Source organism: Perca fluviatilis, chromosome 1 (assembly GCF_010015445.1).
Source record: "Perca fluviatilis chromosome 1, GENO_Pfluv_1.0, whole genome shotgun sequence".
NCBI lineage: Eukaryota > Metazoa > Chordata > Actinopteri > Perciformes > Percidae > Perca > Perca fluviatilis.
The window spans coordinates 36,042,758-36,062,630 of NC_053112.1; the positions used below are offsets into that span (position 1 = coordinate 36,042,758).

Consider the following 19,873-nt stretch of genomic DNA (forward strand, 5'->3'; position numbering starts at 1 on the left):
TCATATTATTGTCTATAATTTAAGCAACAATGTCCCTCCATGGATGGGAACAATGTAGCCTGGCAGGTACACTTTACGGCACAGTTGCGCCCTCTAGCGGCTGGCAGGCAGCTGGACAGCCCCTGTTGCCTCTGATGTCTGGGGCACAGTAACGGGACAGCAGGTTCAACCGTCTGCTCTAGTTGTAACTGGAGATGGGTTAACAATAGCTGCTCAGTGTTTGATTCAATATTCACACGTCTACACTGCGGGAGTTTTTTTGTTTTTAAATTGATTTTAACCCCAGACGCAGTTAGTTTTTGGCTAATTGAATAGAGACTTGACTCTTCGGTCAATTAGCTAGACTACACCGGCTTTTTGTTTCCAGGCCGTCATGGCGATTGCTCACGTAGCCACCGAGTACGTTTTTAACGACTTTTTGTTGAAGGACCCCACGGAGGCCAAATACAAAGGGGTGCGTCTGGAGCTGGCGGTGGATAAAATAGTCACGTTTCTAGCGGTGGGACTGCCTTTGTTTCTCATCTCCCTCGCTTTTGCTCAAGAGGTGTCAGTTGGTGAGTTGTTGAATTTGTGAGCATCCTGTCAGAAGAAGCCTTCATCATCTAAGGTTATATTGCTTTCAATTCGTCATGTAGAATCATGCAGACAGTCTAGATCCTGGTGGCGCTTCTACTCTCACTCTGCCACACTGCTGTAGCACGTTTGTTTTAATTAACCAGATTTACAGGCAGTGGTGGATGAAGCTATGTGATATATGTATGTAGGGGGTTATATTCAATAAATGCCCAGAAAAAGAGAGGTGTGAATACTGGAGAAGGTGTGGTTAAGTCTCCACCCTTCTGCTTATATCTCACGCATAGACAGTGAGGCAGGCATACGCTGCAGCTGATGATGATGATGGGAACCTGGCACATATAGGCTTGGCAGTTTATAAGCTGGTGCCTTATGGACTTGAGTTACTGTAAATAGCTCACACAAATCAACAGAAGGTGATCTGCTTCCTTCTTTAGTGTAAACACAAACATATACAGCTAGAGCAGCTGTTTAACAAATCAAAGTAATCTTCTTAGGTTATAATGCCCGCAGCCTGTTGTTATCATTATCTGCAAGTACAGCCAGCCAGCACCAGATACTCAGACCCGATGAATCTATTACACTGCAATCACTGAGAGCACTTTAATTGTAGCCTACTACTATGACTGAAAGACACAATTATTACGGGCAGCTGTTGTTATTACATATAGTGCTGAGAAAATGAATACCTAATGTAGCAGAAACGCCACATTGATTTTACCTATTAAATCCATATGACCACAAAGGGTGAGATGCAGAGAGAGAGAGAATGGACTTTTCAACATGAGACCAAATAGATGTAGATGTAGGCTTTTTACATTTAACATTGTAAAAGTGGCTGGAAATATATGTTGCATACGTGATGTGTCGAATAATTGAGCATTTTGTGTAGGACATTTTCACTTTTTCCATGCAAAACTTGTAAAAGTTAGAGAGAAGTTGACATAATTAGCTGTCCTACCATTATGTGAAAGCCCAGTGCTTCATGCTCCAACCAAAGACGTTGGCTTACTTTATATAACTGGTACTATAACTATGACTGATTATAACTGGTACTTGGGAGACATGTCATAGATGGAAAAAAGAAAAAGAGAATACTGTAGTGAGAATGTGTGGCTTAGCACTTTAAAGCATCATTCTGTTATATTAATGACAGCCTCTATGCTGCCAAAATATTACTGTCTGGTGACTATCTGGGTCGTTTGTTACTTGTACATGCCTGATTGCATGGCATAATTATCGACACAAAGTATGCTGAGAACAACCCACCAACAAATTAGGCCATGAGTGCAGAGGAGGGAGGGCTGACAATTGTTGTAGTGTTTGTTTCTTTGCTAAATCACCAAAATGCTTCACTTTCCTCATTCAGGTACCCAGATCAGCTGCTTTGCTCCCACAAACTTCTCTTGGAAACAGGCCGCATATGTGGACTCATTTTGTTGGGCAGCAGTACAGCAACAAGGTGGCAGCTCGCCGCTTTGGCTGCACAAGGTACAGACGTCTCCCCAACATGCACTGCCAGTGACAATCATCACTGTTGACAGTTTGATGGCGTGGGTATTGGAATGTTTTCTTTAGTCTTCATACTGTTAAGTCATTACCAGTATTATTTAATCAATCAGTCCATAAATATACTAAATTAAGGCATCCAAAGTTCTGGAAATTGCTGTTTTTCTTTTAAATGGCCAGGAACTGCTTGTTATGTTTTTCTTTTTATTAGTGCCTTGACCAATAAGACCAAACTGACTACACATTCCTCATACAGTTTAAAGATAAATGCATGCTTTCCAGTGGTAACATATTACTAATAATGTCTTAAATAAAGTCTTCTTTTTCTAATGCAGTTTTATTTGTCTTCTGTTGTCTCCCTTTCTATGATTCCCCCAGTTCTTCCCATACATCCTGCTCTTACTGGCCATCCTCATGTATATCCCGGCCCTGTTCTGGCGTTTCACTGCAGCTCCCCACCTCTCCTCTGACCTAAACTTCATCATGGAGGAGCTGGACCGCTTTTATAATCGTGCCATCAAACTGGCCAAGAATTTAGCATCCTTAGATAGCAAAGGTGCATCTGAGGACACCCAGAGGTAAACACCTTTTTATTACTCACTGCTATGGCAATATGTACTCTTTAGCAGAAGATGTGAGAATAACATACATTTGTTTTAACCATTTTTGCTTTCATTTCCAAAGAATGTTGCAATGTTGAAAATGTTGGTCCACAGGCCAGAGAGGGGAAAACCTATGGCAGACATTGTGTAAAAAAGCAATGTGGGCCATCCTTTGATCAATAACTGCTAGGAAAAATTGGCAGGGTTTAGTTTAAACCAGCAATAATTGATTTTTTGGCCACTTAGGGGAAAATCATCAACCTGTAAATATAACAGTGACATATTATTACCTTACGAAGTTTTTAGTTAGCAAACAGTTGCCTATTGACACATCCATCAGATATGAAGCGACAGTAGCATTAATTTAGAGTTGTGTTTCTGGCCATTTGACAAATATTTAATCTCCTTCTAACTCTGTTTTGGTCTCCACCAACTCCTAAAAGAAATATTTGGCTAGCAGCTAAAGTGATAATCCTCAGTGGCCTTGTCTCTTTCACATTAACTTAGTCATTTCACCTATTGTTCTTATACAAATATTAATTAGTGCAGCTTTAAAGTAACTATGTATAGAAAACAAGACATATATAACAGTTTTTACTGGTAATGCCAAATCTTCCGACAAAATCTTATCAAATCAGAATAATTTGAAAGATGCTATAATAACATCATAATAATTTGGAATATTGTTAGATCACTAAGGCCAGAGAATGACAGTCTTTTAAAATTTTATGAAAAAGCATTTCTGTTGTGTTTGTAGACATAAATGATATCAAATGGAGTTTATAGTAAAAGGGCATTGAATAAGCATAAAGGAATGTTTTTGTAAGGGGTAAGTAAGAAACAAAAAGGCAGTTTTCTAGTTATATTTCCTTCAGAATATCCTGTTGTCGTAGGGAACTGTATTTCTTGATAATTATTCAGATATATACCATGGCATTTTGCATTTATCTAAGGTCTTTTTAGGGTAAATGTCTTTTTTCTGCTGCAGTGCTTTGGATCTGACGGAGGGTTGCTTCAAATACCCTTTAGTGGAGCAGTATCTGAAGACCAAGCGCTTCTCTCACGGCCTTGTGGTCAAGTACCTAATATGTCGGGGCCTGATTCTGCTGATCCTCCTGCTGGCCTGCATCTACCTAGGCTACTACATCCGACTGGCCTCTCTCACTGACGAGTTTCCCTGTGACCTGCGTACAGGGGTGCTGAAGAACAACAGCATGGTGCCGTCTGCTGTGCAGTGTAAGCTCGTGGCAGTGGGTGTCTTCAGGCTGCTCAGCTACATCAACTTGGGGGTGTATGTGCTCCTTGCTCCACTGGTAGTGTACGCTGCTCTTGGACCAGCTCGACAGAGCTCCAGTTTCCTCCGGCCTTATGAGCTGCTGCCGGGGTTTGGTGCTTTGGGCGTGGTCACGCCCTTCTACAACGACCTGAGTATCTACCTGTTGTTCCTGCAGGAGAATCTGAGCGAACTCAAATCATTTAAGTGTCTGCAGGTGGGTCCCAGCGCAGATACTGTAGGTCTAATACTGTTTCAGGCAGTTGAGAAGAAGTGCTTTCTGTAGGATAGAAAGAATGAATTGTGTTTTTTTTTTTTACTTTATACATCTATTACAGGCAGAAAAAAAGTATATAACACACCAAAAGACGATAAAACCCCAAAAAAGCATAATAGGGCCTCTTTAATGTGTCACATGTGTTTGCAGTTGCTTCTGCTTTGGAAAATAAGTCACTTGTCTTATTTACAGGTGCTTGAGTTGTTGCAAGAGGCTGGTGATGAAGGGTTTGACACCATGTGCCTGCTGCAAACTCTGGGTCAGGTGAAGACTGATGTGTTAGACAGTAAGAAGACGTGCTCACGCAAGAACAACAAAGAAACTAATAAAGCCGAGGAATGATTCCTCTGAGGTAAGAAAGAATGTTTAGTCTTCCAATGGAGGCTGTGAAATGAACTGACTATGTGGTGGATTTAACCTTGAATGTGTTTTATCGTCCTTCAGATGTTTCTGAATAACTGGCCTGAAGCGGATAAGCCCTGCTGTGATGGAAAAGAAGAACTGTGAGAAAATCCTGTGCACTTACATATATCTGAATTTCTAGTGGTGTATTGACCGACAGCAGCGTTACCCAAATCAGAGAAGAGCTATTAACACAGTCTGTAGTTTGGCCAACAGACATTTTACCTCTCAGATTTTTTGTAAATGTGAATACTCCAAGGACAAGTGTCTCAGGTCTGGGGCAATCTGTTGCTGATCCTGACCTTGTTTTTTTTTCTGAAATGAAATTCCTATGTATCTTTTTCTATGCTACTTTTCTCAGGATCTTAAATGCCTTCCAATCATAATATTTAATATAAGCCATGTTCCTTCGACTGAAATCTATACATTAATTTTCCAGTTGCAAGAGCCCACTTCCTGCCCTTTATGTTAGAATGAGAGACGTTTCTGAACACAGGGTTTAGATGTATTTATAGATGAGGCAAGGTAATAAGAAGATGTAGTGATTAATGAAAGTTAAACATGAATTGTTAGGTATTATAAGAACCACTGGAGCAGCGTTGTCTGGACTGTAAAGCACGTGACTATTTTAGCCTAAATGTGCTGTTAACAGGTGGTGTACTGTATGTGCATGTTGTAAGTAAACAAAAAGACCATGGGCTGAAAGATTAATAAATATTTGTTAGGGGAATAAAATGTCAATATCAATTGTTGTCAGAGGTAAAGCCTTTCAGGCTTCCAGGGGCTCTTATTCAATTAAATAATGTTGTTCTCAATTATATCATTATGTACCAAGTGCAAGTGAAATAAATTCCATTTCACTGTCCTCGTCAAATATACTGATTTCCTGAATACTTGACCAGAAAACTAAAAACATTTGTACATTACAATATAATGCAAATAACTACCCTGCAATTACATATGATACATAAAAAGTAATTGTTTGTATATTGATCTTAGTCTATGGTGCATTGAGGCTTTACTTAGAAACGACATACAAAATTAGTCTAAAAGTGAGTAAAAAACTGAATTCTACTTCCACAATCTTGCATGAAAACATCAGATGACTTACATTCACTGCTTCTTTGTTGTTATTGCACCATTGCAAGTCAACAGGGGGGGCCACTTTGCCAGCTCAGTATCTGGGGCTCCGCCTTCCGCCGCTACAAGTTCGTTGAATAATATGATTGGATAATATGTTCACAACGTCGTTTCTTTTGTCCAATGGCTTTCGAGAACCGAAGCTTCGTTTATATTTGGTTGGTGAGTCGAGCACCGTCTTAACGTAATAAGAGATTAACGTTAGTTTGTGCAATCACGTTACTGTCTGTAAGTCTGTTGCTTAACTTAGTCTTACCTCGAAATACATTCCCTTAGCTATAGCATGTTTTAATCGTTCCCTTATATGCGGGTGAGTCTGCCTGGTTTCTGTTTTTCACTGTGTTGGGATAACACATTCTGGCTAGCTATTAGTCGCTTAGCTAGCCATATTAGCTTAGCCATGGTATATGCACTTTCCAACACCGCCGTCTGCTTTAAAAAAAAAAGTAGCTAACACGTTCACTTCCCATCTTTACTTTTTCGTACTTAATAGAAGTAAATGTAAAAACATATTCCGGTAGTTTTTACTTGTCCCAGCCCAAGATGCGTAGCGCTGTAGACTAAAGCTAGCGAACATTGTTAGCATAAGCTAACCTTTAACAGTTGTGTTGTTTGAATGGTAAGGGCGTCTGTGCTCTAATGGCAGATAAAGACAGTATTAGAAGCTGTACTATGTTTTACTTTACAGTTAGGTCTCCCATCCCCCATCATCCTGATACGAAGCAGCAGACATGGTAGAGCCAGCAACACACAAGTTTGCATCCCTACAAGAGGAGCTGGGCTTCTGGAAGGAGCAGGCAGAGGCACATCAGCGACGGTAACATTAATAGACCGTAACATTAGGAAAACACTACTCCTTAGAGGTTATTTAATAGCTAGCTTAAATAATATTCAGGCGTTATATCCATACACATATTATACAACGTGGATAGTGAGTTATGTTTGATAGTAAACAGGTGTTTTGTCATCAGGGCTGATGAGGCTCAGGAGGAGCTGCAGGAGTTTCAGCAGATGAGCCGAGACTATGAAGCAGAACTGGAAGCCGAGCTGAAGCAATGTGAGGGTCGAAACAAAGAGCTGCTTATAGACAACAACCGACTCCGTATGGAACTGGAAAGCATAAAGGTAGAGCATCTTGGTTATAAATAGGCCATGGCCCCTACAGAGCTGCACGAGCTCTGGTGCTCCAGTTAGTGACAGTGATGGAGAGAGAAAAACAGAGAGGTTCCCACAGACAGCCTGTGGCGAGAGGTCTGGCAATATCGTTGCCACCGAATTGCTGCCTAGCTGCAGCTGACTGCTATTTTTGTCCAGTGTTCCATGGGGAAGAGAACATTAACGAGGGATTTGAATTCAGGATTGTTCTAAAAAAAAAACTGATGCAAATACACATAAACTCTTATTAAAATATGATGGCAGCTGCATTGATTAGTCTGTCTCGACACTGCAAAGCTGGCATAATCACTGTCAATTAATTTGATGTCTTTGTGCTGTTTGCAGGAGAAATTTGAGGCTCAGCATTCGGATGCTTTTAGGCACATCTCAACCCTGGAGGATGATCTGGCACAAACCACTGCAGTGAGAGATCACCTGCAGAAATACATCCGAGAGCTTGAGCAGTCCAATGACGACCTGGAGAGGACCAAAAGGTCAGTGTCTTAAGTATAAGAGGGCTAATGAAACGACGAAGTCATTGCCTAACTCTCTCTTTATTACACATACATGCACAACGTTAATCTGTGGAACACAAAGCCAATATGCACAATAAGCCCAGTGTTGTTAACTTTGATTGCTTGTCCCAGGGCTACCATCATGTCTCTGGAGGACTTTGAGCAGCGGATGAACCATGTCATTGAGAGGAATGCCTTTCTTGAAAGCGAGTTGGACGAGAAAGAGAACCTGCTTGAGTCTGTTCAGAGGCTGAAAGATGAAGCCAGAGGTACACACACACTTTTTTATTTTAAATCTCCAAATCCTGTGTTTTAATGTCCTGTCTATTCTTCTGGTTTATACTGTATCTGATGTAACGTGTAGGCTAGTTTTATTCTAATATGCATTTGTACTCTCAAACCTCATTTAAAGCTCCCATTTTTCAGGTTCATAATTGTATTTTAAGGTTGTACCAGAATAGGTTTATATGGATTCATTTTCAAAAAACGCCATATTTTTGTTGTACTGCACAGCTCTCTCTCTCACTGCTGCAGCTCCTCTTTTCACCTTGTGTTCAGGTCTCTGTTTTAGCTACAGAGTGAGAGCTCTTTTCTTCTTCTGTACTATCTTTGATTGCACTCGCACATGCGCAGTAGCTCAGATCATAGATCATGTCAGCTAGCTCCATAGACAGTAAAAGAGAGCCTGTTTCTCCAACTTCAGTCAGTTACAAGGCAGGATTAGCTGGGAGACTTCTTCTAAACGAGGGCGCACATGTAAGTAGTTCTTTTGTAGATTATGGTGAACTTGTGTGTGTTGTAGCAGTGCTTTGCCATTGAGAACGAGGTAGAATGCTAGCGCTAGCATGCTAACGGTTGCGGGTAGCCAGCTCGTTTCGGCTAGTGATGTAGAAAGCCGTGCCGATTTTGACCAGCTGACCCGGAGACTGAAGGCAGGACACATTCAGAAACCGTATCTCACTCAAAACAGCATGGATGTTTTTTTGTTTTTTTTAAGTTTGTATGTGTGTGGAAGCACCAGAGACACAAAATAACACCCCAAATCCCAGAAAGTGATTTCTTTTTTTTATTTATTATTATTTATTTTATTTTTTTCAGAATGTGGGCACTTTAAGGGCTGTTCATTTTTCTTTTCTTTTTTCCATGTTTGCGCTTGTATAATAAATAGTTTTTTTCCACTCCTTCCAGACTGCCACTGTTTTCCATTTATTTTACAGTGGAATGAAAATGAACTCTCATACACTTGAAACTTGCCAAAGGGTGGTAATCATCACAGTTAATGTTACACGCTGATTAGAAATATGGACCAGTGCAGAATGTGCGTGTCAGCAGTCAGCTGGCCGTCGTCGGTACTGACCTGTATCTTTAGCAGTATACTTGCTCTTTGTCTGTGCTAGGTATATACTAACCCAAAATAGTGTGCATGTGGTGTTGCCTTGGTGTTACAGGAGATAACGCAGGTGGTGGAAATGCACTTTTGAGTTCCCGTTAAGGATGCACTTGCTGTCATGATTTCATGGATTACCTACTTTAGTTTCAAGTTTCTGCAGTTTCATTTTTGTACTTAAGCTGACCCCGCAGGATGACTGCTTGTCCTGTTTTTGTGTCAGACCTTCGTCAGGAGCTGGCTGTACGTCAGAAGGAAAGACGGCCGTCCAGCAGCCTCGGCAAAGACACAGATCGAGCAGATCTGCCATACCCCTCGGCTGGTAACCCATCCATCCCTGTCACACCCTCCAAACCTATCAGCTCATTTGCAACGCCCCCTGCTTCCAGTATCCGACGGGGTAAATAAAAAAACTTTTCCCACAGTATTAAGTACAGTGCAAGTGAATATACCAAGTTCGTTTTAGCATATTATGTGTTCACCGGCTCATATGTGGTCTGTTTTAGGTGACGGTCTAACTGGGACTCCGCTGACAACGTCTGCTAGAATATCGGCACTCAACATTGTAGGGGAACTGCTGAGAAAAGTTGGAGTAAGAGATTTGCACAATAAAACCGCTACAGTACCCCGTGAATACAAGCCGCGCAGAACTGTTATCACTGAACAGAATCGCTACAAGTAAGATCTGACTATTTTTTTTTTTCTTCTTCTTCTTCCATATTCTTGCCAGAATCTGGAGTCAAAGTTGGCGTCGTGTCGAGACTTTGTGTACGACACGTCTGTCAGCAGACCAGCCCTTGCGCAGGGCCCTGGAAGTCCTTCTGGTTTAGAAAGAGGCCCTGAGGTCCCAGCTAGCAGCATGAGCCCCCCTCCTCAGTACGACAGGTGAGGGAAACCGCAGCAGCACAGTTTTTAAAGTGCAACGACTGGAAATAATTTGTTCTTGTGGTTCTTTCAATTATTACATGGAAGTCCTTTTTTTTTTTCTTCTGGTTAAGGAGTATTTACTTAAACATGTGCTGCACTGTTGTTGATTTCATGATGTAAACTACAAAATCAGCATTGTTTCGAATTATTATTATTATTATTATTATTATTATTATTATTATTATTATAATTCTCCTTTTTATTTCATGTCTGTGAAGACAACAAATATTGGGAATAAGAAGTGTTTCCTTAGTGTTATCTGAGGTTTTTCTATGTGCTTGCAGTTTAGTGAAGCGGTTAGAGTTTGGACCAGCTCCTCCGAGAGGCGTCTCCCAGGGTGCCCAGTCTCCGCAGGCAGGGGTCAAGATTCTGCTATGAGAGACGGAGAAGGGGAAGCCCGTTCCTCCTCCAATAACCTGACACCCTTTAATATCTTGTCCCCTCTCCATCCTTGATAAACTACAGCAATGGGACTTTGAACTGAGCTGTCTTCCCTTGTCGCCACGTGCCCTGCTGAACTAGTTTTGAAGAAGAAAGCCACTCTCCTCGCTCCATTCCCTTACATAATCAGCGCATGGGCTTCTGCTGCCTCAGGCTAGTATCACACACCATATCTATGATTAAGGAAGCTGCCCCACAGCTTGAACCTACTGCTCACACTAGATCTTCTGCTGTATCTTTGACACTGTGTGGTGGGTAGCGTCAAAAAACAAACAAACAAAAAAAAAATAGATCCCTCTGTGTCTACCGATTTGCTCTCTGTGGTGGATCAACAGGGGCTGTGGAAACCTTACTGCTCCCAGAAAACACATTTTAGGGTGGTTGTTGCACTTGTCCATTGATCATGAATGAGGGATCCGAATGAGAGCCAGTGGTATTAATAACAGCCGCTGGATATGACCCCGATTTAAAGGGACCAAGAACCTGGAGTGTTATTTATAAAAAGGTTCGAACGTACAAATATTGTTTATGACCATGTCCAAACCAAAGCTTTGATAAATGAAAAACTAATCAAAGAGAAAAGTAATGGGTTAGGTTTTTTTTTTTTCTTTCTTTTTTTTTTTTCTCTCCTTGAATCTCATATAAAAACACGGTAAAATGTAGTTAATAATTTCAAAAACAAGCCTGTTTTTCTTTTTCATTCTTTAAACTATGGGCTCGAATAATGTAGCACTGAACACTGGCATTAATCAACGTCTGTTGTGGAGGGAGCTAGATGTGGCCGGGTAAAAAGATGGTTTAAAGTCATATTTGTTTTTTCCCCCAAGCTGAGCCCCGAATATTTGTTGTCAAGAAGAGACTCCATATTTCCCACCGCTACAAACACGTTACGCCAGGAACTGGCGTCAGCATTTTAGCCTTCGCTGCCTTCATCAATGTTATTACCTCTTCAGTTTGTAGGCCTTTGCTTTGCTGTGATCGTTCAAATAAAGGAATATGGGATGTCTACTCCTCGTGCTTCCAGGTATCTAGGAATTAGATGATGTCACTTCCCTTCAGGCTAGTTTAATGTCACATGGTATTCAGTTTGACCCACAATTCTTTCTATCACCTCCTTCCTGCCATTGCACAGACTTGTTTTGCTGACTCAAGATTTTTTTATTTTTCTTTATTGCAATGTTTATGAATGTGAAGTATAGGAATAGGTTTTTCTGCCTCAGAGATGAGATGTTCAATTGTCATGCTGCAGATTTATGATCCTGTGTTACCAATAACTTTTATACAGATTTAAAGTTGACTGTAGGAGATAGATCGGCACATGTTCACTACTGAATGTATAGATATAATTCCCTAATAAGTGTGAGACCTCGTGTCTGCCATCGAGAGTTATATGGTGGGCGAATGAGGAAAAATACCAAGCAATAATAGATTTTAACAGGTCAAAGATAAGCACAGTTCATAGTATATTTGTGTAGGTAGATATAGCCTATATTGAATACCCTTTACCTGCCTTTTAGTAGGAGATATTGTAAATGAGGAAGAAAAAAAAAGTGATTTAATGTGACAGTTTTGCTTTTCCCTGAAATGTTTCTGGTTAGTCTGTCACTACTGCCATCCAGCAGCTCATCAAGCAAATATTACAGTACATACATATCTAAATAGCACGGTCATCACTGTATTTTTCAGTGTAACCTATGTGTAGAGTTAACTTGTGGTTAATACATATTTGCTGTTTAACCTTCCTTGAACTAACATGAGCTAACTGTAATCCACGTCCACTGTGTACTGGGTGTTTGTTTGTATACAGCACCTCTGCAACTGCTTCTGTATTTGGACTTTTAAACTGTACGTGCCTGAGGTACTATACCTAACTTTTATCCTGTTGGTTTGCAGTTGTTTTTCTATCGAACTGAACAGATGAGAAAAATGTTCTGTTACTGACCAAGACTGAAACATTAAAAGGAGAAAATCAACGTTTTTTATTTTTATTTCTTGTGCAAGTGGTTCAACAGTTAATAGATATGATTGGTGTCATGTAAACATCCGTTGATTACATATAACATGATCGAATGAGTTGGTTTAGGGTGATCGGGGCTTATTGAACATATACAGTAAATCAGGACTGAAGGGGGGGGAAACAGGTTAAGATGCACAAACCTTATCTGACCTAAAACCTAAAAAGTAATCTAAACATAAATTGGGCACAAGAAAAGTGCAAATAATATAAAATGGTGACTTTAGAAAAATGTTTAACAGCTAAATATTTGTTCTCTGGGGTACAAACAGCAGCACTGACTGGATGCAGACAAAGTCTAGAAATATCTTTCCATATATCCAATCCACTTCAGTGCTGCTCTGAAACACTTCAACAGCAGTCACAGGCAACAGGACGACAGTCGCTGGTAATAGTTACAGATCCATAGATTTACATGATGTCTCTGCATTAAGTTGTGGTGACTTATTGTGGAGACCCGAGGCTTTGCTGGCAGCTTAGCGTGGTAATTAGAAGCACCTATGTTTGTGTACAAAACCTTGCATAAGAAGGAATCAGTTATTCAGTGCACTACAAAACAGTGTAACTTAAAAAAATAAAAGGAACAGCAAATCACACATCAGCAGAGCCACCGGAACAACTCCTCTAGTTGATGTCAAGTCCTGATTGTGTGTCAAGAAAAGGTGCTCTGAAACAAGACAATAGATCAGTACACTATTTGAAGTTGGAGAAAATATATATGTTGAAGTGACATGGAAGAACTTGATAGCATAACAGGCTTGGAAGTTATTCCCTGTTAAAGTGGCAGACTGTGCCCTGGTACGTCATTCTGACATCTGGTTAATTGACGTCCTCACTCTGCCGACTTGGTTCCATTGAAGTCGCTTTGGGAGTCGGCCTCCTCCTCTGAGGCATCCTCGACCACCCTTCGGCCTCCGCCCATACGCCGAGTTGTGCTGCCAAAGGAGGGCTCATTTCCACGCCTAAAATGCCACAGAGATAGACACGAGACAGAGATACAAACACAGAAACATACCCCCAGAGTGAGAGAAGTGGTTATGTGACCGTTTGTTTGAAACCAGTCGGGGTGTTGATGAAACACAGAATGGAGGTTGTGCTTTGGTTACAGGGTAAGCACGCTGGTTATTTTTTTGTAACTCATTTGACTCCTGGCTCAGGAAAATGAGTTTGGTTTATGGCAATTAAACCAAGCACTGAGAAAAACATGGCCCCCAGTTAAGAATTGGTCTCATGGAAAGCTCCCCTTCTAGCCTAATATTTTAGTTTTTCGAAGGAAATGATGGTAGCTGATGAACCATATTTCTCTCAGTTAGGCTCAATGAAAGAAATGATAGCATTAAGAGTGCGCATGGGGGAATGAGAAGTTATGGTAAGTTAATAAGAAATGGTGACGATGGCGTAACTATTAGGTGCAGAGGTACCTGCTGTGTTACTCCTTGGGTTCAGGGTTGCCTCTGGAATAGAGATGAACACCATTGTTTTGCTTTTGCTCAGTAAGGCCACTAAAATAAACTCTAAATTCGACTAAAATTTGAATGCCTTAAATGTGTTTAGAACCCTTTAAAGACGACAGTAGTGACAATGTGCTCTTTAGCACTTAAAGGGATACGCCACCGTTTGTTGAAATAGGGCTTATCACGGTCTCCCCTAGCTGTAGATAGGTGGGCCAACGCATTTTTTTGTGCATGCATCGTTTTAGTCCGGTGCAACACCGGCAGCGCCGCCACTAGTTAGCTTAGCGTAGTTAATGGAATCCTATGTTGCCGGTTAGCATGTTGTGAGTAAAAGTGAGCCAACAAAAGACAAAAAACAACCTAACTACTTGCACTGAGACAAAAAATGCGTTGGCCCACCTATCTAAAGCCGGGGTAGACCGTGATAAGCCCTATTTCAACAAACGGTGGCGTATTCCTTTAAATGTAATCTGAAAACAGGTAACTATTTGAGTTGATTTATTTTGTGTACAAAGATGTATAATATGCTATGTTACTCATACACAGACATATAAACAAATACAGAACAAATTCCGCCAATTAAAGAAGAAAGAATGACAGACAGACTCTGTCACTTTGTCCTACCTGAGTTTGCTCTTGAGAGAGTTGATCTCGCGGCTCATGGCGTCGCTGGCCTCGGTGGCTTCATCCAGCTCCCGCTGCAGCTTCCTGCGGGCGGCTGTAGCGCGCTGAGACTCCTCCTCCGACTCCTCTAGCTGCCGCTTCAGCTGCTTCATGCGGGTACTGGACTTTTCCGCCTGGTGAGCCAACAGAGGAAACATACAAACTTGGTACTCTTTTGATAGGCCATCCCAACTAACCATCCCTGTGCAAGGGACTCCAAATATCCATCCACTCTCAAACATGGACACACAAAACAGTACAGACTTGTGTTTAAGCGTGTTAAGCGATCGTACCTGGTCTTTGTACTGCTCTGCCTGTTTCCTTTCGTCTTCCACCTGAATCACCAGGTCCTTGAGCTTCTTGTCCTTCTGGCGCATACTCTTCGCAGATGCCTGCTTCTCCCTGAGAGAGGACAACGGAGTTCAGACAGGAACACGAGTAAAACTGAAATAAATGTAGATGAACTGCCTCAGGTGAAAAATAGAAACGATAACTGTAATAATGGAACTGGAAAGCACTGTTCAAAGTGTACCATGAATATTCAAGTGTGTTTAGGACACAATAATCATCTCAGTTTTATGGATATGTCCTTTGGCCATGGTGTTATGTCATGAGTGTAATGACAAACCATTTAATAAAACAATTTCATCAGACATAATCTTGGCTCCCTCTCTGTCCCCTGACCTGTTCTCCTGCTCCAGCTGCTCCTCCAGCATTGCCACTTTAGCCTCCAAGGCTGTGATGGAGGACTTGAACTTGGACTTGACCTGGTTTTCCATCTCCTGGAGCTTTGCCTTCAGCTCCTTATTCTGGCGCTCCATCTGCTGCCGAGCGCTCTCGTTCTTCTGGGAGGTGGTGCGCTCCGTCTGCAGCTCGCTGTTCAGCTGATCCGCCTGTGGAGGGAATGCATGCAAAGAGAAGGATGAGACTTCTGCCTCTTTTTGAGCCCTTTAATGACTCAAGTAGCTGCTGCTGTCTGGCCACCTGCTGTGTGCTCTTCCTCAGCCTGTCGTTGAGGATCTCCATGTTGCTCTGCTCTTCCTCCAGCTCCTCCTCGAGCTGGGAGATCTTAGCTTCCAGACGACGTTTCTCATCTGCCAAGGCCGACCTGCACACAAGGAGCACAGCAGGAAACAAATGTAACCATCACTTGTCTTCTGCGTTCATTCCACAGACAAAGCAACAGAGTGAAATCTCCACCCACTTTCCAGAGGAGTTGCTGGCCAGCTCATCAGACAGCTCGTCTCTTTCGGCCTCCGCCTGCTTCCGTGCCCTTTCAGCTGCAGCCAGATCCTAGGAACATATTACAGATGACTTCTATATTTCAAGCCTCCGCCAAAACAATTTGCTGCCTTGTTTGGAATCTAATGTGTTACCTCCTGTAGCTGCATGAGCTCAGCCTCCAGACCCTTGGCCTTCTTCTCACTCTCCTTTGCGGTAGTCAGCACCTCCTCTCTGGCAGCGCGGGCGTCATCCAACTCCCTCTGGTAGTCCTTCATCTGGGCCTGGTGGGAGGAAGAGAAACAGCAATAAGAAGAGCATCATAATGTCATTTATGTACCAGGTATTATTACAGTACAGTACTAGCCAGAGCGCTGACCTGCTTGTTAATGCAATGCTCTACGTAAACATCACATTTCTGTTTTATTCCATACATTATTTGAATTACTGTCTTTTTCAATTTTTGTCAATTATTTTCAATTTAAGTTTTTTTGTGAGGTTATAATGTATTTTCACCATATTTACCTGTATTATTTGTATTATTTGCCTGTATTAAATTAAATTAAATTTAAAAATCCTCCTAATTATTCTCCTATTTCATATTCTTTGGTGGTGGTATTATTTCCATGTAAAAAAAAACGTAATTCTTATTCCAGCTTTAATCAGTTTGATGTACAGTAGTTACCACATATTTCCGACCAGATTTAAACACAAAATAATCACATGAAAATGATAAAAGCATGATAAAAGCATCTGTATCCTTAATCAAATTGCACAGTGTTAAGGCAACCTGCTGCTGCATTTCATCCATCCTTTCACTCTCACCTGGAGCTTGCGGAGCTGTTTGATGGCCTCATCCCGTCCCTTACTGGTCGTCTCGATCTGTCCCTCCATATCTTTCATGTCTGTCTCCAACTTCTTCTTGGCTGCTGCCGCCAGGGCCCTCTGCTTACGTTCATCCTCCAACTCTGTCTCCAACTCGCGGACCTGCAGTCAGAATGCATCGTTGCTTAGACTACTGATGCAGCCGCTGTGACATTCCCTGATGGTGGATCAGATCACATACTTTCATTTGGAGGACAAGAAATTTTTCTTTACCTGCTTGACAAGCTGTCTCTTCTTCTCCTCTCCCATCTCATCTCGTCCCTGGATGTCCCTCTCGAACTGGGCCTTCAGGGCCTGCATGTTGACCTCCAGACGCAGCTTGGCATCCTCAGCCGCCTGCAGCTCGTCCTCCAGCTCCTCCAGCTGGGTCTTCATCTCTTCCACCTGGGCCTCCAGGCCGCGTTTGGACTTCTCCAGCTCGTGGACCTGCCATCAATACGTAGCTAAATTAACCACTATATTAATGTGTAAATAGCATCAAGAAATGAGACCAGTCAAACCGTGGGGCTGTCAGCCTAAAGATTTCACATTCAGTGATTGAGTGATGAACACTAACGTTTTTCCCCACATCATCCTTGGAGCTGATCAGGTCCTCCATCTCCATCCTCAGGGCCTTGTTGGCTCTCTCCAGCTCCTCTCTTGAACCCTGGGCCTCTTCCAGAGCTCTGGCCAGGGACAGAGCCTTGGTCTCCTTCTCTCTGGCTTCAGCTTCAGCTCGGTCTCTCTCATCAGCATATTTACTGGAGATACTCTTTTCCTCGGCCAGCATCTAGAGACCACAGAAGACGGAAACCATCGATAACGTTCTAGGGTGTAATGCTAAAGTAATGTAACTAATGTGCCGCAGATTACTTTTTTAGGTAACAGTAATTATAGTCAATCTTAAGATTGAAATGTGTAATTAATTAGTCTTATTATGTGAGTAGTATTGTTCCAGCAGTTATCTTAGTGTTACTGGTTTTATGATTGAACTGACCTGGTCAAACTTCTTCTGCTTCTTCTCCAGGTTGGACACATTCTGTCTCTGGTTGTCCAGGTCCATCAGCGTGTCCTCCAGCTCCTGCTGCAGACGGTTTTTGGTCTTCTCCAACTTGTCAAACGCAGAGGCCTTCTCCTCAAACTGGGTGTTCGCTGCCTCCAAGTCTCTCTGCAGACGCTTCTTACCTTCTTCCAGCAGCTCGATGTTTCCAGTCATTTCGTCTAGCTTCTTCTTTGAATCTGACAACTGTGGAGGCAAGAAGGCTGTGTTAAGGCACAAATTAAGACAATAAAGTCTACCTCTTGTTTTGAGGGTTTGTTCATCCTCCAGTGTCCACACTAACCTCTTAAGACCTCCCACTTGCATCTCGCGTACAGTAAAACAACACCGAAATCTCAAATTAATGTCTAACTTATTTTCTTTCCATGGTATTTTCTTTATGATTACACCTCCGAATTATAGATGAACCTGTGAATTAGCGACCCCTTGTTTGAACTCTGACCTGGATGTTGAGGGTGGACACGTGTCTCTCTATGTTCCTCTTGGCCTCCATCTCCTCTTCAAGCTGCTCCTGCAAGCTATTCTTGTCGTCTTCCGCTTGCCGCAGCTTTGTGGAGAACTGCAGTTTCTGACGCGTCTCCTCAGCCAGCAGTTCCTGTAGCAGCACACCAAGTCAAATGTCAATGCTTTAATTGTGACCTATTGTCAGTAAGCATTATGTAGTGTATTTAATTATCACAGTAAAGGTAACACGTAGATGTTGTTTCAGCTCAAACACTTCTGCTAAAAGTCCAGTTACCTGTGAGTCTTGCAGTTGGGAGGTAAGGCTGCTAACATCTTTGCTCAGTTTGATGTTCTTACCCTCTGCTTCATTCAGTAGGTTTGTCACACTCTCCAGTTCAACCTGTATGAAGACAAAGATGAGGTTTCTGGGACTTTACCTTTCAGCATATCAGTGTGGTAGCTTTTAAAAATGCACACTTTTTTATGTACAGTACTGATATAACTATTGAAAGTCATTTACAGTGATCTTAGAGCAGCGCTCTCCCAGCTCGGCCTTCTGCTTCTCGCTGTCGGTGAAGCGTGACTGCAGATCTGTCACCTGACCTTCCAACTTCTTCCTCTTGTTCTCCCCATCTTGTTTGGCCTGGGTGAGCGAGCGCACCTCCATGGTTAGTTCCGATGTCTCTTTCTCCAGAGCTTGTTTAGCCTTGTCCAGGTTTGATTTCACCTAGGCAGAAGAGAGAAAATACAAGATCCATAACCAGTGTATTGTGTATATGTGTGTATATATATATATATATATATATATATATATATATATATATATATATATATATATATATATATATATATATATATATATAACAAGCTAAAGCCTAAATGACACCTGAGTGTTTAAAACTGTGTATGAAATGATGTAGGCCTACTCGTTTGGACTGCTCCAGCTGCTCTGTGAGCTCCTCCACAACCTGGGTGTTTTTCTGTCTCATCTCCTGTATCTGGGCCTCATGGGTCCGGTTCTCGTCATCGATGGCTTTCTTCAGCAGGTTCACCTCCTGCTCACGTTTGGCCCTGGATGGATGAATCATGCAGTTTGTTTATTTTACTAATATGAGCTATCACTTATGTCTTACACCTCTATTGTACACAAGCATTCTAAGAACAAGGCAATATTTAGATTCTTGCAGTGTTGGTCATCTATGTATTGTGCCTTACCCACACATTCTTAATGTGTAATAACTTGATATTGTTATATTTGCATATGTCAGTGTTGGTATGGCCGACCTTAGTTCCTGCTGTGTGGCAGTGGTGTCCAAGGTGTCCTCTAGCTCAGACTTGAGGGCCTCCAGCTCCTCCCCGAGGTCCCGTTTGATCTTCTCTGCTTTGTTCCTAGCCGCCCGCTCAGAGTCCAGGTCCTCTTGCAGGTCGGAGATGTGTCCCTCCAGCTCTCTGATCTTCTTCAGAGCGTTGTTCTTCTGAGCTGTCTCATCTTCTAACCTGAGAGGAAGAAGAGTGCATCGAGGGGGATATATGTAAGCATGATCGAAATGAAGCCTCCATGAAGTTAAAAGTCGATGTGGTATTAATGAGGGGCTACTCTGCCTCGGTCAGATGTATTGACTTAATGGGCTTTGAAGATTCAGGTATATTGAAGATACAATCTGTAAATGGGTACTTCTCAGGACTTTACCTGGCCAAGGCGTTCTGTAACTCCTCCTCCTTTTTTGCGAGCTGGGCTTTGAGGTCAGCGATCTGGGCAAGCAGGTCGGCTATCTGCTCTTGCATGTCATTTGACTCTGCTTCCAACTTACGCTTAGCCTTATCCAGCTCCTGTCGACTCTTCTCTTCCTTTTTCAAGCGTACTATAAGTACAGCAGAGAGATAACAATAAGCAAACATTTTTTTTTTGGCTCCAGTTGTGACATAATGTTTATGAGGGTATTAATGCAAGC

General features: G+C 42.1%; 3 protein-coding genes across 7 annotated transcripts in view; 2 read left to right on the top strand and 1 right to left on the bottom strand.

Moving 5' to 3' along the window:
- Window positions 1–118: 118 nt before the first annotated feature.
- Window positions 119–5,512, top strand: LOC120567423 (pannexin-1-like). The gene is made up of 6 exons (XM_039814420.1): window positions 119–554; window positions 1,943–2,064; window positions 2,461–2,660; window positions 3,673–4,174; window positions 4,427–4,586; window positions 4,679–5,512. The coding sequence occupies exons 1-5, from the start codon at window positions 374–376 to the stop codon at window positions 4,574–4,576; spliced, it is 1,155 nt and encodes a 384-aa protein (XP_039670354.1). The 5' UTR covers window positions 119–373; the 3' UTR covers window positions 4,577–4,586; window positions 4,679–5,512.
- A 361-nt stretch (window positions 5,513–5,873) lies between these two features.
- Window positions 5,874–10,185, top strand: LOC120567510 (nuclear distribution protein nudE homolog 1-like). Of its 3 annotated transcripts, none has more exons than XM_039814632.1 (9): window positions 5,874–5,938; window positions 6,465–6,593; window positions 6,748–6,901; window positions 7,277–7,425; window positions 7,579–7,715; window positions 9,057–9,233; window positions 9,340–9,425; window positions 9,564–9,718; window positions 10,045–10,185. In XM_039814632.1, the coding sequence occupies exons 2-9, from the start codon at window positions 6,508–6,510 to the stop codon at window positions 10,136–10,138; spliced, it is 1,038 nt and encodes a 345-aa protein (XP_039670566.1). In that variant the 5' UTR covers window positions 5,874–5,938; window positions 6,465–6,507; the 3' UTR covers window positions 10,139–10,185. The 3 variants fall into 3 exon arrangements, with proteins under 3 accessions (XP_039670566.1, XP_039670485.1, XP_039670426.1); XM_039814551.1 differs by having other exon boundaries at window positions 5,930–6,004; XM_039814492.1 differs by lacking the exon at window positions 5,874–5,938 and adding an exon at window positions 5,955–6,086.
- A 1,971-nt stretch (window positions 10,186–12,156) lies between these two features.
- Window positions 12,157–19,873, bottom strand: part of myh11a (myosin, heavy chain 11a, smooth muscle) — a 29,605-nt gene continuing 21,888 nt past the window's right edge. For 2 of the 3 annotated variants that reach the window (XM_039814273.1, XM_039814189.1), the window contains 17 exons: window positions 19,612–19,783; window positions 19,206–19,418; window positions 18,848–18,992; window positions 18,442–18,648; window positions 18,217–18,321; window positions 17,920–18,072; window positions 17,415–17,663; window positions 16,995–17,207; window positions 16,652–16,864; window positions 16,379–16,540; window positions 15,709–15,837; window positions 15,537–15,625; window positions 15,317–15,440; window positions 15,017–15,225; window positions 14,626–14,734; window positions 14,294–14,466; window positions 12,157–13,177 (listed from right to left, as the gene is read on the bottom strand). In XM_039814273.1, coding sequence (XP_039670207.1) covers window positions 13,048–13,177; window positions 14,294–14,466; window positions 14,626–14,734; window positions 15,017–15,225; window positions 15,317–15,440; window positions 15,537–15,625; window positions 15,709–15,837; window positions 16,379–16,540; window positions 16,652–16,864; window positions 16,995–17,207; window positions 17,415–17,663; window positions 17,920–18,072; window positions 18,217–18,321; window positions 18,442–18,648; window positions 18,848–18,992; window positions 19,206–19,418; window positions 19,612–19,783 — 2,795 coding nt within the window. In that variant the 3' untranslated portion in view covers window positions 12,157–13,047. Of the gene's footprint in view, window positions 13,178–13,636; window positions 13,670–14,293; window positions 14,467–14,625; window positions 14,735–15,016; window positions 15,226–15,316; window positions 15,441–15,536; window positions 15,626–15,708; window positions 15,838–16,378; window positions 16,541–16,651; window positions 16,865–16,994; window positions 17,208–17,414; window positions 17,664–17,919; window positions 18,073–18,216; window positions 18,322–18,441; window positions 18,649–18,847; window positions 18,993–19,205; window positions 19,419–19,611; window positions 19,784–19,873 lie in introns of all 3 variants that reach the window. The other variant, XM_039814337.1, reaches the window with a different exon arrangement.

Coding starts and splice junctions, on each gene's coding strand:
- LOC120567423 (XM_039814420.1), top strand. CDS start 374: ATGGCGATTGCTCACGTAGCCACCGAGTACGTTTTTAACGACTTTTTG. Junction 2,065..2,460: donor CGCCGCTTTGGCTGCACAAG/GTACAGACGTCT, acceptor TGATTCCCCCAG/TTCTTCCCATACATCCTGCT. Junction 2,661..3,672: donor GCATCTGAGGACACCCAGAG/GTAAACACCTTT, acceptor TTTCTGCTGCAG/TGCTTTGGATCTGACGGAGG.
- LOC120567510 (XM_039814632.1), top strand. CDS start 6,508: ATGGTAGAGCCAGCAACACACAAGTTTGCATCCCTACAAGAGGAGCTG. Junction 6,902..7,276: donor TGGAACTGGAAAGCATAAAG/GTAGAGCATCTT, acceptor TGCTGTTTGCAG/GAGAAATTTGAGGCTCAGCA. Junction 9,426..9,563: donor AACTGCTGAGAAAAGTTGGA/GTAAGAGATTTG, acceptor TATTCTTGCCAG/AATCTGGAGTCAAAGTTGGC.